General features: G+C 35.1%; 1 protein-coding gene across 6 annotated transcripts in view; it reads right to left on the bottom strand.

Moving 5' to 3' along the window:
- Window positions 1–14,824, bottom strand: part of LOC124233049 (unconventional myosin-IXa) — a 289,642-nt gene that overhangs the window by 76,257 nt on the left and 198,561 nt on the right. For 4 of the 6 annotated variants that reach the window (XR_006886963.1, XM_046650076.1, XM_046650079.1 and 1 more), the window contains 4 exons: window positions 12,900–14,504; window positions 9,688–9,787; window positions 8,967–9,182; window positions 334–446 (listed from right to left, as the gene is read on the bottom strand). Coding sequence is in view for 5 of the 6 variants with exons in the window: in XM_046650076.1 (XP_046506032.1) it covers window positions 334–446; window positions 8,967–9,182; window positions 9,688–9,787; window positions 12,900–14,504 (2,034 nt within the window). In the remaining variant the exon portion in view is untranslated. The remainder of the gene's footprint in view (window positions 1–333; window positions 447–8,966; window positions 9,183–9,687; window positions 9,788–12,899; window positions 14,505–14,824) is intronic. The other 2 variants (XM_046650077.1, XM_046650080.1) reach the window with 2 other exon arrangements.

The following is a 14,824-nucleotide window of genomic DNA, read 5'->3' as shown; positions in this document are numbered from 1 at the left end:
AGAATCCAAGTCCAAAACTGGAAAATATTTTCAATCTCATCTGTTCTCTTTTCTTTTACAACAAAAAAAATCACAAGTCATATAATGATTTAATGACTGCCCAAATCACACTACTAAACATATAGAAAGATACAGCTCTTTATATATATTTATATCTCTGAACCATTATGTGCCTGTCACACAGTAGGTACTTAATATTTGTTGAAAAATAGACAAATTTCAAAACTAGCTATTCTATCAATTATGCTTTTAAAAAGAGGTTCAGTGTTTAACTACAGTTAGTAGTAAACAAAATTATATTACCCTTATTAACTCTCAGTGTATATTTTATACCTTATATCCAAATCTGAAGCCTTCTGTCTCACTGCCAACTTTGCAATCTCCCCTTGAGACATAGTCTTATGAAGCTTTGCTTCTTCATCAACCAAAGAAAATCGCTGTGATGTCTGTAATAATCACATACATGAACAACTTTAAAACCAAGTAACTACATCATAGCACTGTAATTAAAACTCAGGTTATAGATTATTTGAGAATTACACCTATTAAAAATATACAAAAGTACATTCACATTATTCAGAGATTCACTGAAATAAAAGAACCTACTAAAAACTCTATTAATTTCCTAAAGTAAAGAGACTTGATAGGATCTACCAGATCATGTTTTTGGACAATTTAACAAAGAATATCAAGTAGAAAGGTAAGAAAAAAGTCAAAACTACCTAAAGATACAGACAAAAGATCCAGGATCTGATAAATCTAGAAAGCTAAGTATAGTCGTTCATACCTCCTTTTATTTGTCCCTAAAAGGTGATGATTACTTTTATGGCTTAACTTTCAATTATAGAGTCTTACTGTATCCAGTCAAGGATTTAAAGAAGCCAGAACACAGGAAGATAAGAAAAACCAAGGGACCAAAGAATAAAAGATATTATCACCACTAATTGTCTGAATTATAAACAACTTACATGGCTACCAAACTGGGACCTGAATTTCAATTGTCAATTCTTGTTCCATTTGTTTAAAATCTGCCCCTTTAAAGACAATCCCATTTGGAGGAGAGAATTTCTCATTACTTATTCAACTCATTTCCTAATATTTTGTTTTTCTATAGTTATAATTTCTTCTCTTTAGCCTTTTGGTCTGCTTGACTATGGCCTTATCAACAGAAACAGAAAACATTTTGAGTTGTCAAAATTTAAAGAACAGACTTCTGCTTCTGGCCAGGATGGAGTAACAGGGACTTTTTTTTACAGTCCTGCCTAAAAGAACCAAAACCAAAACCAAAACCAAACAACAACCCAGACAAAATAATACAAAACAGCAGCCATGAAGATGATGGATAGTTATCCCTGAGAGATGGGAAACAAATGAAGTGAGTCCTACAACTGCCCCAGTTTAGTGCCTTGAGACAGTTTCCAGGCTGTGACACAGAGAAGGGGAATCCAGGTGAACCTCGGCAGATTCTCTGAGTTGAACACATGAAGCTGAAGGTACAGAGAAACCAGAGTGACTAGAGACCAAAAGACAGAGTACTGGAGAGGAGAGAGATACATAAAGAAGGAACTTTAGAGATCTTCAGAGAGGCCCCATTGAGTATTTAGCTGACAACTAATCAACGCTTCTGTGTCAGACAACTACCCAAGATGAGGGAAAGGACCACTAGAAAGGATTAAAGATAATAGTGCCCAGCACTCACAAAAGGTCAGTATGAGTGTCTGTGCCCATGAGTCAGAGTACATAACCTTATGATTCCCAGGGTACCAGGCAATGTACACAAAGGATTTTGCCTCAATAGTCAAGAATAATGAGCCCTAGACTAAGTACTGCTCTGTTTGAACTTAACAAATCTTTATTTATTAAAAATGTACATATTTAAGGTGTATAACATGATGATTTGATTTACATATAAAGAGTAAAATGATTATGGCAGTCAAGCTAATTAACATATCATATCCTCACATAGCTACATTTCTTTTTGTTTTTTGGTGATAAGACTACCTGAAATCTATTCTTTTAGCAAATTTCTGGTATTCAATGCATTCAGTCTAAGAAATCTCAAAAGGAAGCCTAAAAGGACCAAATTGCTTCCAGAAGAAAGCTCTGGAATATAACAATCTCAAGAATATTAATCAAATACAAAGGTATCAGCATCCAACAAGGCAAAACTCACAATGTCAGGCATCCAATACAAAATAATTAGGCATGCAAAGAAATACAAATATATGGCCAGTAATGAGGGAAAAAACAATCCATCTATAATGACTCAAAACTGACACAAATGTTATAGAGTACTGGTAGATTAGAGAACTGACTAAAGGGAACGGATTTAAATTGTATGTGATTCAAGGTGACAAGTTTTTAAAGACTTTGCTTCTTAGGAAGAAGAAGGTAAAAAGGGTAAGGAAAGCGTGTCCTTTAGAAATTGGGTAACAAAAGCAAAAGGACAAAATTTAGAATCCAGCATGGCAAAAGAGAAGCAAACATGGAGGACACAATGCTGCCTCTACTACCACAAAACAAACAAACCAACCCAAAACAGGCTGTCTGCAAAAGAAACATACTTTGCTCACTAACAGAAGAGAAAGTACTTGAACTTATTATCTTATACACTACCCCAAACGCACAAAATGAATAAATTAAAACATACAAAATCTAGAGAAGTTACAATAAGAAAACAAAGAAAATGAGAACCAAAACAACTCAGCTGATTAACCCCACCTCTCACCAAAAAAAAAAAAACCAAGCATGAAGCAAAAAACTGTAATTCAAAAATGAATTAAATATCCTCATACATATGAAACACCATCCTGAATCAGAAATCCAGAAATTAAAAATAGAAATGAACCAAAAAGACAAAACACAAGAAGAAATGTTCATTCCAGAGAGTTGAATGAACTCAGGAAAGATAGGGAAATGAAAACTAACTTACAAGATGCCTAAGGAAGAAAAAGTACAAATGGAAGTTTACAAAGGGGACTGAACAAAGGCAGGAAGATAATAAAGAATATAAAGTGATACAAAGAAATAAGTAAAAAGGGCCAGAGAGGAGGTGGTTGAAATGGAAGAGAGGAGGTAATTGAAATGGAAGACAGGAAATGAAGAAAAAACATATTTATAGTTGGAGACCCTAAAAAAGAAAAACAAAACAATAGAACACAACTAATATTTAAAACTATAATGCAAGAAAACTTAAAAAATAAGGCAAGACCAGCATTTACAGACTGACAGAGCCTTGCAGGTATATGGGATAATTAGTCTGTAACGATCAACTTGAAGACACATCCTAAACTTTAAATATAAAGAAAAAATTCTGAAGGCCTCCAACTAAAAAGATCAAATAACTTGTAAGAGCAAGAGAATTACACTGGGAATAGACTTACCAAAAATAACAAATAAAGCAAGATAACAATAAAATAGCATTTTCAAAAAATTCAGGGACAGAAAGTATGAAATAAGGATTTTATATGTAGCCAAGATATCCCTTCATATACCAAGGCTATAGACAGAACTCAGGGAATTCTGTATCTATGAATGCTTCACGAGTAATCTACTAGGGGCAGAGATTCATCCAACCAACAGATAAGTGGGGAAACTTCAGCAAAATACTTGATACAATCATTTAATATATTTAATAGTAGATCTAAGCCAAAAACAAAGGTGGGGACTAGGGTAAAGAATAATATGTAAAATTACATGTTCTGCCAAAATAGAAATAAGTCTAAAACCCAGGCGTAGAAAGGAGAAGAAAATAGAGATTAGAATAAGTCATTGATAGTTGTGTCACAGCAGGTGAGAATTAAACAATATTATTCATTTAAAAATGATTAGAGAATAACTGCTTAAATAAAACAAGTAAATTATGGGGCCGGCCCAGTGGCGCAGTGGTTAAGTGTGCATGTTCCGCTTCGGCAGCCCGGGGTTCACCAGTTCGGATCCTGGCTGCGGACATGGCACCGCTTGGCACGCCATGCTGTGTGGTAGGCGTCCCACATATAAAGTAGAGGAAGATGGGCATGGACGTTAGCTCAGGGCCAGTCTTCCTCAGCAAAAAAGAGGAGGATTAGCAGCAGTTAGCTCAGGGCTAATCTTCCTCAACAACAAAAAAAAAGTGAATTAAAGGCATTTTAAAAATCATATACAAAAATTAATAACCAAGAGAACAAGAACAAAACCCTTCCTACATATCAAAAGAAATTTAAAAAAATAAAAGAGGGGAAAAAAAAACCATGTAGTAAACACATCAAATTTAACATAACACATAATAACATAAAATTATAAGAAAGAGCTTAGACTGAATCTGTCAGTTATTTCAATAAATATGAATAGATTTAAGTCACCTATTAAGGAAAAAAATTTTCATTTGGTTCACAAAGCAAGACCCAACTACACTGCACAGAAAACAGACATCTAAAAGGATCCAGAAAGGCTAAAAATAAAGAAATGAGCAAAAGTATTCTAGACAAATGGAAACAATAAGAAAACAGAGACTGTAATATTATTATTTAAGTAGAATTTAAACAAAAAGCATTGAATGTGACAAAGGACACTTTAATACTAAAAGCCACAATTCACAATGAATACTAGGAGATTCTAACACAGCATTTTCTGTGTAAGACAGATGAAGTGTACAAGAAAAATTAAGGATACAGAAGACAAACAACATAATCAGTAAGGGAGAGATTATGGATATCTATTGTAATTTTACATTCTGAACAGAGAATACACCTTCTTATCAAATGCACATGGTATATTCACAAAAACTGATTACATATTAAGTAAGAAAGAAAACAAGAGTAAATTTTATCAAATAGAAACATTACAAATACTCTTTGATCGTGATACAATAAAACTAGAAATTAATAAAAATTAAAAAACAAAAAAGCTTTTTCTGAAAACTAAAAATTTTTCCCAAATAGAGTAAAAAAGAAATATAAACTGAAATTACATATTTTCTAAAAAATAAAAACTTTACACATTAGAGTAAATGAAATACACATCTGAAGTACTGAACAGAGAAAAATCCATTGCCTTAGAAACCTGTATCAATAAAAATAAATAAAATAAATGACTTACTCAAAAACTAGAAAAATAAGAAAGTAAACCACAAGAAGGCACAAGGAAATAAATAATAAAGGTAAAAGCAGAAATCAGTGGAGAATAGAAAAAAAAAGGTATAATAAATCAAAATCCTGTTATTTTGGAAAAAAGTAACAAAATAGACAAATGACTAGCTAACAAAGAAAAAGGAAAAAGCACAAATCTACAAAATAAGAGATGATAAAAGGGAAATAACCAATGAAACAGATAACTTCTAAACATCATATAAGACTGCTTTCCAGAACTCTGTACAACTAGAGGTCTTGAAAGTTAGATGAAATGGATAATTTCATAAGAAAAACTATTTACCCAAAAGTGAACCCATTAGATAGAAAGCTTAAAAGATTAATTTCCTCAGAAGGAAAAAAGAGGAACTTATCAAGCAATTATGCCACAAAAAGGTACCAATCCCAGATGGTTTCACAGGGAAATTCTACCAAATCTTCAAAGAGTAGAGAATCACAATGCTATAAACTGTTCCTGATTTTTTTGGGGAAATAAAATACACATATGAATACTAAGTGTATTCAACAGTAGGGTTGCTGTTCTGGGGCCACCAATCCAAACCTCTTACATCATAAACTTTGTTCAATATCAATCAGTCTCCCAACTTGCAAGAGCCACCTCAAAATCACCAGCCTAGGCCTTAAAATCCTATAAATATCCTCTCCTGACTTCCCCCTTCTGAGAAATTACTAAGACCTACTCAAGTTGGCTTTTTCCCGCCTGTAAAATAAGCTAATAAAGTTAGCCCTGCTTGATCAACAGGTTTTTCTGGCAGTTTTTTGTGGAGTGGACAGAGGAGAGAAGGAAAATTCAACATCAGTTAGGATTGGAGAGAGTCTTAGAGAAGAACAAACAGAAATATAAGAAGTAAACAGCAGTTTTGGGGGAAATTGAGAAATTTAGTTTTATCATACTAGAGACAAGACCAATTCTGGAGAGCATTTGGGAGTTATACCCAAAGAAACGATGGCTGTGAGTCAGAGGAATGGTAGAAAAAACTATACAGAGAAAACTATAATCTATACCAATCCTACAAATAAGGGATAGAAATGATTTTAGTAACTCACTTACTACGCAGAAATTGAGAGACTAAAAGACTATATGAAAGTCACCTTAAAGTACTGCTTAGCAGAACACGTCATTCTTGGGTAAAAGCCAACATAGTGGGTCTAAGAAGTGAGTGAGAGCAGCATACAGAGATTAAACAGTTATTCAAATGGCAGAGTTAAAAGTAGGAAGTTAAAAAAACACCAGCATCATAAAAAGGGAAACTACTACTCTGGCCTCCACTCCTCAATTCACCAACTCAGGAGGTAATGCTTATCAAATCCCCTTCAGGTAATTCATTTAGAACTGTTCTTATCCTATTAGATCAGTTATTTTACAACTGGCTTCCTCCAAGATTGAATGACACACTTCTTAGCAAATGTCAGAGTGATGGGATCACTTTGTCCAGAAGAAAATACCACAACTATCCAGTTTTTAAAAATCCACGTGCCCAGAAAATCAAACCCAATTAAAATCCTGAAGATATCTGGATTTTGAGAATTCAGTAGATTCCACTTAGAAACAATTAGTCTTCATCTTCACAATACCAGATAACATTAGAACAGGGCATATTTTTAAGATAAACAACAGAAACACATTTTAAAACTGTTCCCACCTTTCCCAACCCAACCCCAATAAGTACGTATCAGCATATTCTAGAAAGCAAAGCTTCTTCATGCAAGTGTCCACCAGAAATAAACACCACCACCTGTTCCTAAAATAGGCAGTGCTGGAACAGAAGTACAGTGAGAAAGCTGTAGGGGAGACTAACACATTGTGCAGGGGTGCTCTACAACTACTGGCATGCAGTGACCGTCAAGCAGGTGAACAGAATCACAGGCAGAGGCTACCAGCTAGAACCCTTAAAGGGGCTGAATCCTCCAAGCAGAAAGCCCAACTTCCTGGCTCCTCTCAATAAGAGTTCTCAGTGAGAAAGAATTCTACCACCCAAAGGACTAAGGTTTGTAACAAAGGAAACGCTCAGGAACAAAACAGCAATTACAAATGCTAAGTTCTTCCAAAAACGAAAAATCTATGTCTACTTGAGAGAATAATTTAAGTATGCTCCCTAGTTAGACTATTTCATTAAGATTAGTTTGTTCCATTGCATAATTTCACATTTAACTACTAATCATATGATACAGTATGTTTTACTATTTATAACTCAAAAATAGGGCACCTCCAAAATAGAGTTATTTTATCCCACACTGAAGAGAGGGCTTTGGCTCTAATTATGTATATTAATGGATATAGATTATTTCCAACTTCTACAATCCTATAGTTTGGCTCAGAGTAATGACTCGATTGTCTAATTAGAGAACTGGTCATGCACATGCTTCTGTTTTGGTTGTTGTTTTTGTTTTTTATTTCTTAGAATATCAATATAATCATTTAAAAACTGGGTCTATCTCCAATAAAAAATAAAGACAATAAGGGTATTCTGGAAATTAGCGGAAATTTTAATTTTAACTAGGTCTGTGGTACAATCAAACAGTTTAAAACAATTCAAGGGCCGGCCCTAAGGCCAAGTGGTTAAGTTCAGGTGCTCTGCTTTGGTGGCCCCGGGTTCGGACTCTGAGTGCGGACATGGCACTCCTCGTTAGGCCATGTTGAGGTGGTGTCCCACATGCCACAACTAGAGGGACCCATAACTAAAATGTACAACTGTGTCCTGGGGGGATTTGGGGAGAGAAAAGCAGGGGAAAAAAAAACGATTGGCAATATTTGTTAGCTCAGGTGCCAATCTTTAACAAAAAAATAAAACAATTCAAAGAGAAAATACTTAGAGTCAAAAGAAGACTATCCCAAAATCTTCCTTCCATAATGAACAGATGTTAAAGAATATTAGAGATCCAACTTAATTAAGGATATGCAAGGAAATAAAATGCATTCATTCCACTTCATCAGTGATAATCTTTTAGACATATTGGACATACAGGGTCCTTACATCATATATTTCCCAGGAGAATTCCAAAATCAAATACTTTATATCCATAAACACATTCATACTTGTCAAACTATATATACTTAATTTTGGTTGCTATATGATGATAAAATTATATTCTTAGTCAAAATAGTGCAGCTTTATTCAAACATGACTCCAATGTCATATTTGTGATTAAAACAAATTCACATTACATATAACCTTCTACTTGGCTGCGTTGGTACAGAGAGATATTTTTGGCATTGCTCATTAAATGTTTAAAAATTCATGATTATTTTCTATTACTAAAAAATGGGGGAGGGGAAGGCATTTTAAGGGAAAAGAAAGAAAGAAAGAAAAGAGAATACCATTTCAGTTAAAAGCTACTGGATTATTTAAAATATACCCTATTCACTAGATCAGGGAGGGATCAGCAAACTATGGCCAGCAGACCAAATACAGCCGATTGTCTATTTTTGTAAATAGCTTTATTGGAACACAGCCATGCCCATTATGTTTACTTAGTGTCTATGGCTGTTTTCACTTTACAGGAGCAAAGTTAAGGAGCTGCAACAGAGACTGTATAACCCACATAAAAAAAATTGAGGATCCCTGTTTGAGACTTTTTAAGATATAACAGAAAATTTCTACATTAGCAATAAGTTAAATAACCTGAATTTTGCCTAATTTATGATTTGACATACACTAAGTGCCCTTTATCTGAGTCCTATTAAATTAAGGTTTAGCTTTAGTTGCTGTGTTCACTGAGGTTTCCCATGTATAAACCAGTATATGGGGAAGAAGCTGTGAAGGTTAGCTTTAGATTAGCAAAAACTATTCCCATCAGATTTGCTTGTTGCCTATTTTTCTTATATTGTTGTAAAATTACCATTTCGGAGTCACTGTGAGAGGCCTGACCCAGGCTGGGTGTAGGCCCTAGCTCAGAGTGAGAAGCTTGGTCAAGGGAGAGAAGGGGCTCAATAATGTCATCGTAATCATCTTCCTCTGTATCCCCCTCCCCATCGGCAAAAGTACCTCTAGTCAAGAAATCGGAGCGCGTCCGCGCCATTCGAGCTTTCTTTTTATGGGCCGGTCTGGCAACCTGCTTGACCAAATGATAAAACAAATAACACAACAATGTTTTGTTTTGGTTTTTTTGGAGATGATGCCAATGAAAGACATCAGAGAGCTCAAGAATTTCTTGAAACATCCCTCCACCCCACGGTGCCCCTTCCACTAAAAGTGACAGGAATAACCAAAAGCAATCCATAATATATTACTCTGGACAAAGGATAAGAATGGAAGCTAAATCTACAGTGTTCTTCTCCATAGCCAAGGAAGTCATCTTTCACTGCCATAAGTCACCAAAGTCACTTGCACAAATTGCCTTCTTAGCAACTTTTTTAAAATAAATATAATCTGGGTTTTTTAAGCACCACTGCCTGCCTGAAGTAGACCTCTCTAGGTATAACAGACTTAACTCATGGTTCTTTTCTCTATAAATACTTGGGAGTAAATGGGTAGATGAGGTGCTCTGCCTACAAGAATAATAATTTCCAAAATAGCGTGCATCCATTTTGCATAGAAGATAAACAAAATTCAACACTTACCTCTCTTTGGCCCGGCCCAGTTAACTTCACAGGTTTCCAAGCTGGTTCATCTTGTTTATGGAGTTGAGGATTTCCACTGTTTAAGGCTTCCTTGTTGACACTTATGATAAAACAATAGGATTACATTTCAATTCCCAGCAGACAGCTCATGGCAGCATTCTTAAAGAATAGCTTAAAATATAGTGTAAAAAACCAGGTCAAAGATTCCAGCAAATCCCATAAATACTTTCAGATCTTATTCAATTCACAAAACAATACATCAAATATTTTCTGCTTACCAAATTAACAATATTATCAGAAATTTACATATATGACTGAATTACTAGAGGCGCTGCCCTGATAATCACTCGGTATATTCTACTGTGATTATATGTTTAACAGGATCAGCATATATTTAATAGTTATAAACTATTATATAGCTAAAATATTATATAATATTTTTAATATTATATAGTTATAGCATATGTTTAATAGTATACACATGTTTAATAGTATCAGCAGAATTAGCTCAAGAAATGAAATGGATTTGATGACAAGAAAGGGAAAATACCAAATCTCCAAATTTTTAGAATCAGTCTTAGAAGGGGTCTTTTACTCTAATCATTATAAAACACCTGATAAGTAGCCACCAAGTGATGAGGACCTCAATACTTTGTTTTATACTGAGACGGTTCCTATTGGTTAGCAAATTCCTTTCTGAAATCTTTATAGCTTCTATCTACTGTCTTAGTTTTAAAACTTGAAGTTGGACATAATAAAATCAATAATAGCAGGATAAGAAATTGTTATCAAGCTAAAAGAAGTATGCCCCAAACCATACAGATGGTATAGTGTTAGCTTGTGAAAATTTAGTTTCGCATGAATAACCACATGATGTGACTGCTTTATCATTAAATTTTGGTAGAAATGGATGCCAGCACCTCATGAAAATATGAAGAGAATCTGCACTTTCCTGGCCCCAATTACCTGTATTAACTCAGCACTATCAGTCTTAAAATTTATCAACAACATATTGCTAATCTCTCCTTAGCAGGACTGTAAGCTCATTGAGAATCACATCTTACCTTCTACTACAGTGCTGGGTTTAAAGTAGACATTAACCTGTAATATAAATTGGCAGACTAATTGATCTCCCATTCAAAATCTTTCATTTAATTTTTATAAATGAAGGCCTAGGGGCCATAAGAGGTTATCTTATCCTCTGCTCTATGAAATAATCCCTAAACAAATCTAAATAGATGACAATCTTTCCTAGCTAAAGGCTTCTCAGAGATCTCCCTTTTTGACCAGTGTATGATCAAGCCTAGCAATCCTGAGTTGGCTTAAAAGATTCCCTTTTGGCTATTAAAATCTCTCTTGCCACAGTTGAGCCTACTGGTCTTTGATCTGTTCTCCAAAGAGAGAAACAATTAACAAAACCTTTGACTTGACCATCCTAACTTTTAAACTCGCAACATTTTCTCGATTTCTCCATGATTTCTTTTTTGTTCTCCCTCATTAACCAGATGAATACCACTAGGTACTTATAACCACTATGGCATAAAAAAATCCATTAATCTAATGTTACTTCTTAATCATGAAACCGAATGCTGATTCCTAATTATGAAACGCAAGTTCTAGTCCCATCTCTTTCTCTAAATATGTGAACCTGAACAAGCCATTTCACCTCTCTGGGCCCCACTGACCTCATCTATATGTGGCAACTGACTAGATAATTTAGAAACACCAACATTTATGATTCTATAAAATGCTAAGGTTTCTAGTATTACTTATAGAACAAGAGAAGATTTGAAGTATGAATTTTACCTAAGCTTTCACATAAGCATTCTAATATATAATTGTTTGGAAGTAGATTTTAATGAGGTAAAGCAAACTAGATCAAGTAGACTTAAGATTAACTCAGAAAAATGATAAAAGGAATAATTTACAAGAATGATTAATGTTTTTGAAATCTACAAGGAAGCCTTCTACAAAACAGATTCATGGATCCAATAACTGCACACACACACACACACACACACACACACAAATACATGTCTCATATCACTAAACTTAATCAGAATGATACGCAATAACATGTTTTTAACACTCTCCGATGGGCTTATATGCTACATAGAGTCTTTGAACTTTTGGGCAATCTATAAGTTAATGGGCAGGAATAGAACCTCAAACTGTCACTAAGTCCAACTGCGTTTCATAATGCTGTACGGAAATCCTTAGTAGAAAAATAAAGTATCAATGATCTCTTGCCCATGTTTCTATAAAATCTGCATGCAATTTTAAAGAATGAAAGATTTAAAAGCTCAGGTTATAATAAGAAAGTTATTTTTCTAGTTAATGTGAAATTTAGTTTTTTTAGCCCTAAGGTACAGCCCTCATTTCATTTAAACCGTGATATTTTCCCATAAGAACTGAAAGAATCCACTGTATACAAAGACTTCATACAAATATCTCAAATTTTATCAAATTGATTTTATGTACCACTTAAAAATGCTGTTCTCACAGCTACCACTAGTTAAGAAAACTTAAAAGTATAAAGAATTTCCACTTATATGAGGCACCTCAGGGAGTCAAACTCTTAGAAACAGAAAGTAGAACTGGTGGTTGCAAGGGACTTGGGGAAAGTGAAAGAGGGGAGTTGTTGTCCAATGAGTGATAGAGTTTGTTTTGCAAGATGAAAAAGTTCTAGAGATCTGTTGCAAACAATGTGCACATAGTTAACTACTGTATTGTATACTTAAAAAACGGTTAAAATGGTAAATTTTATGTTATGTGTTTTTTTACCACAAAAAAGGTATAAAGAACTTATTAATGAAGACCATAAATAGGCCAATAGATGTGACAAAGCATATTAACTTTAAAGCCTGACACTAGCTTAGATTGCTACACCTAACAGCTCTTGTGCAACTAGCATTTGCTGAATGCTTACCATGTTTAATAGGGACTGTATCACCCTGCACAAATGTTTTCTCACTTAATGGGGAGGAACCAAAAACTCTGCTATCTGTGATTGGTCACAGATTCCTAGAGTATAATTATATCCAATTTCATGCGGCTGGTGGAGTCAACAATTAGAGAATGTTTTTTACATAGAGAAAATGGCTAATTTGAGTAGCACCCATACAAACAGTTGAGGCAGATTAAGTCACCTCAATGAAATTCTCCAAAAAGTTTCTCATTTATACACAAAAATAAATAAACATTTCACTTACAGGGAAGTACTCATATTGTCCTTTGGCGTGAAGAATATGGCCCTAGTAGCTCCATCTCCAGAAGGGTCATCAGATTTGTGGCTATAATACTGAGTAGGCCTAAGGTGTTCTCTTTTTGAGATGCGATTATTAGAGAGTTTACAGGCTATATTTTGCTGGGTGGACATTCTGTCTGTCTTGGATAACTCCTTGACAGTACTAGACTGGCATGGGCCTCCTTTTCTTTCAAAGAACAGGGTGACATGTGGGTCCTTCAGGGGTAAGTGAGCAGAGGGACTGTCTTTTGGGGCAAGAGCTGCATCTTTCACAGATACTGATAGAGGCCCTAGTACACTGGGTTCTTCCTTATTTGGGGTATTCAGGATGAGGAGAGAGGATGGCCTCTCTATTCTTCGCTTTGATTGATGGAAAGATGGTGCCAGAGAACACTCTCCAATTCTTGGCTTTTCAATTGTCTTGAAGGCTTTACGCTCCTTCTCTAAAATATCTGTTTGCTGGCGAATCTGTTCCATCATTTCTTTTTCATTCTGCTGCTGCAACTGCTTTTGCCTTTCTTCCTTCTCTGTGTTTAGCTTTTCTAACTTCTTAAGCACAGTATTAGAAGAATCTGTATTCAAATAAGCAACAACTTGGTTTGCTTCTGAGAAGTGGTACTTTCTGGCTTCCCTACTGATATCCAAAGTAAGAGCTGGAAGTGTTTCTTCACTTTCCAATAGTTTGTTTCTCTGGATACTTGTGTCTAGTTGGGAAATTGTTTTCAGTGGGTCTTGTGGGGGAATATAAAAAAATGTAGGCAGACTATTTGAAATAAAGGAGTCTCTCAGTTGCGGCTTACAGGTAATAGGTTCAGAACCGCAACCTAGTTTTTCCTTGACTGTCCCATTCTTCAAATGCACTGAGTCAGAGGGTGCCCCCTTTTGAATCAACGTATAGTTAGTCTCACTTGAGGCACTGAGGGCATTGTCTTGTGATTCAAATTTTGGACTGCTAGATCTTTTAGGTGATGGAATCTGAAAATCTCCTTCATCTAAAATTATGGGCTCTAGTTTGCTCTTTTGGCTTTCTTCACAGCTCAGAAGTTCCAAGCTTCCTTGAGAGCTTCCACTATCAGGTGTACCCTGCAGAGACTGAAAGCCCTCAGGCATCAGTTCTGTAGACCATCTTCGTTCCTCTGAAGGAGACATACCACCAAGAGAACGAACTTTCAGTAACTCTAAACTAAATATAGCTTGCTCGAGTTCTCTCATTCTCCGACTTTCTCTTTTAGCTCGACCTACTTTTTTCTGGTGGAGATCTTCCAAGGACTTGGGTCTCTCTCTTACAATCACATCTTCCTGCAAGTCCACACCACTTTGGCTTCTGGCTCTCTCCTGTCGCTTGTTTGGGGACTCCTTCAAGTAGTCCATTGAACTTTCATGGCTAATTCGATTACTCTCTATCACAGATTTACCTTCCTCTATGGCTTTTACTCTGTTGTCAAAGGAACGATCTTCCCATTCTGAAGGGTCTGAACCCTGAATTTCCAGAGCTCCATATGGCTCAATACTTGATGATCCAAGTTCTAGTCTTGTTTCTTTTAGTCTTCGTTCTCTTAAAGCTTTAAATCTATATAAAACAGAAAAAATGGGTTAGAGATATCTCTTGGTTACCACTGGAGAGAAAACATTTACAGAGAATTTAAGAAAAAAATGGAAAGTCTCAAAAATTTTTTTTCATACCTAAGTATTTCTGAAAGTAACTCAGGTAGACACTTCATAGGTCTATTTCCATGAGTGAGATGATATTTTATTAAATATATTATTCCTAATTGGGCATTCTAGTCAAAACACAAATTAACTCAAAAGTAAAGCTCTCATTTTAATAATATCCTTATCTTAAGGTAAACCTTAAAAATGAAATGAAAGTTTCTGAAGGTAAAAACAGTT

This window comes from Equus quagga, unplaced genomic scaffold, assembly GCF_021613505.1.
Source record: "Equus quagga isolate Etosha38 unplaced genomic scaffold, UCLA_HA_Equagga_1.0 153_RagTag, whole genome shotgun sequence".
Taxonomy (NCBI): domain Eukaryota; kingdom Metazoa; phylum Chordata; class Mammalia; order Perissodactyla; family Equidae; genus Equus; species Equus quagga.
The sequence above is the reverse complement of the archived record's forward strand: the minus strand, read 5'-3'. Positions and strand labels throughout refer to the sequence as shown.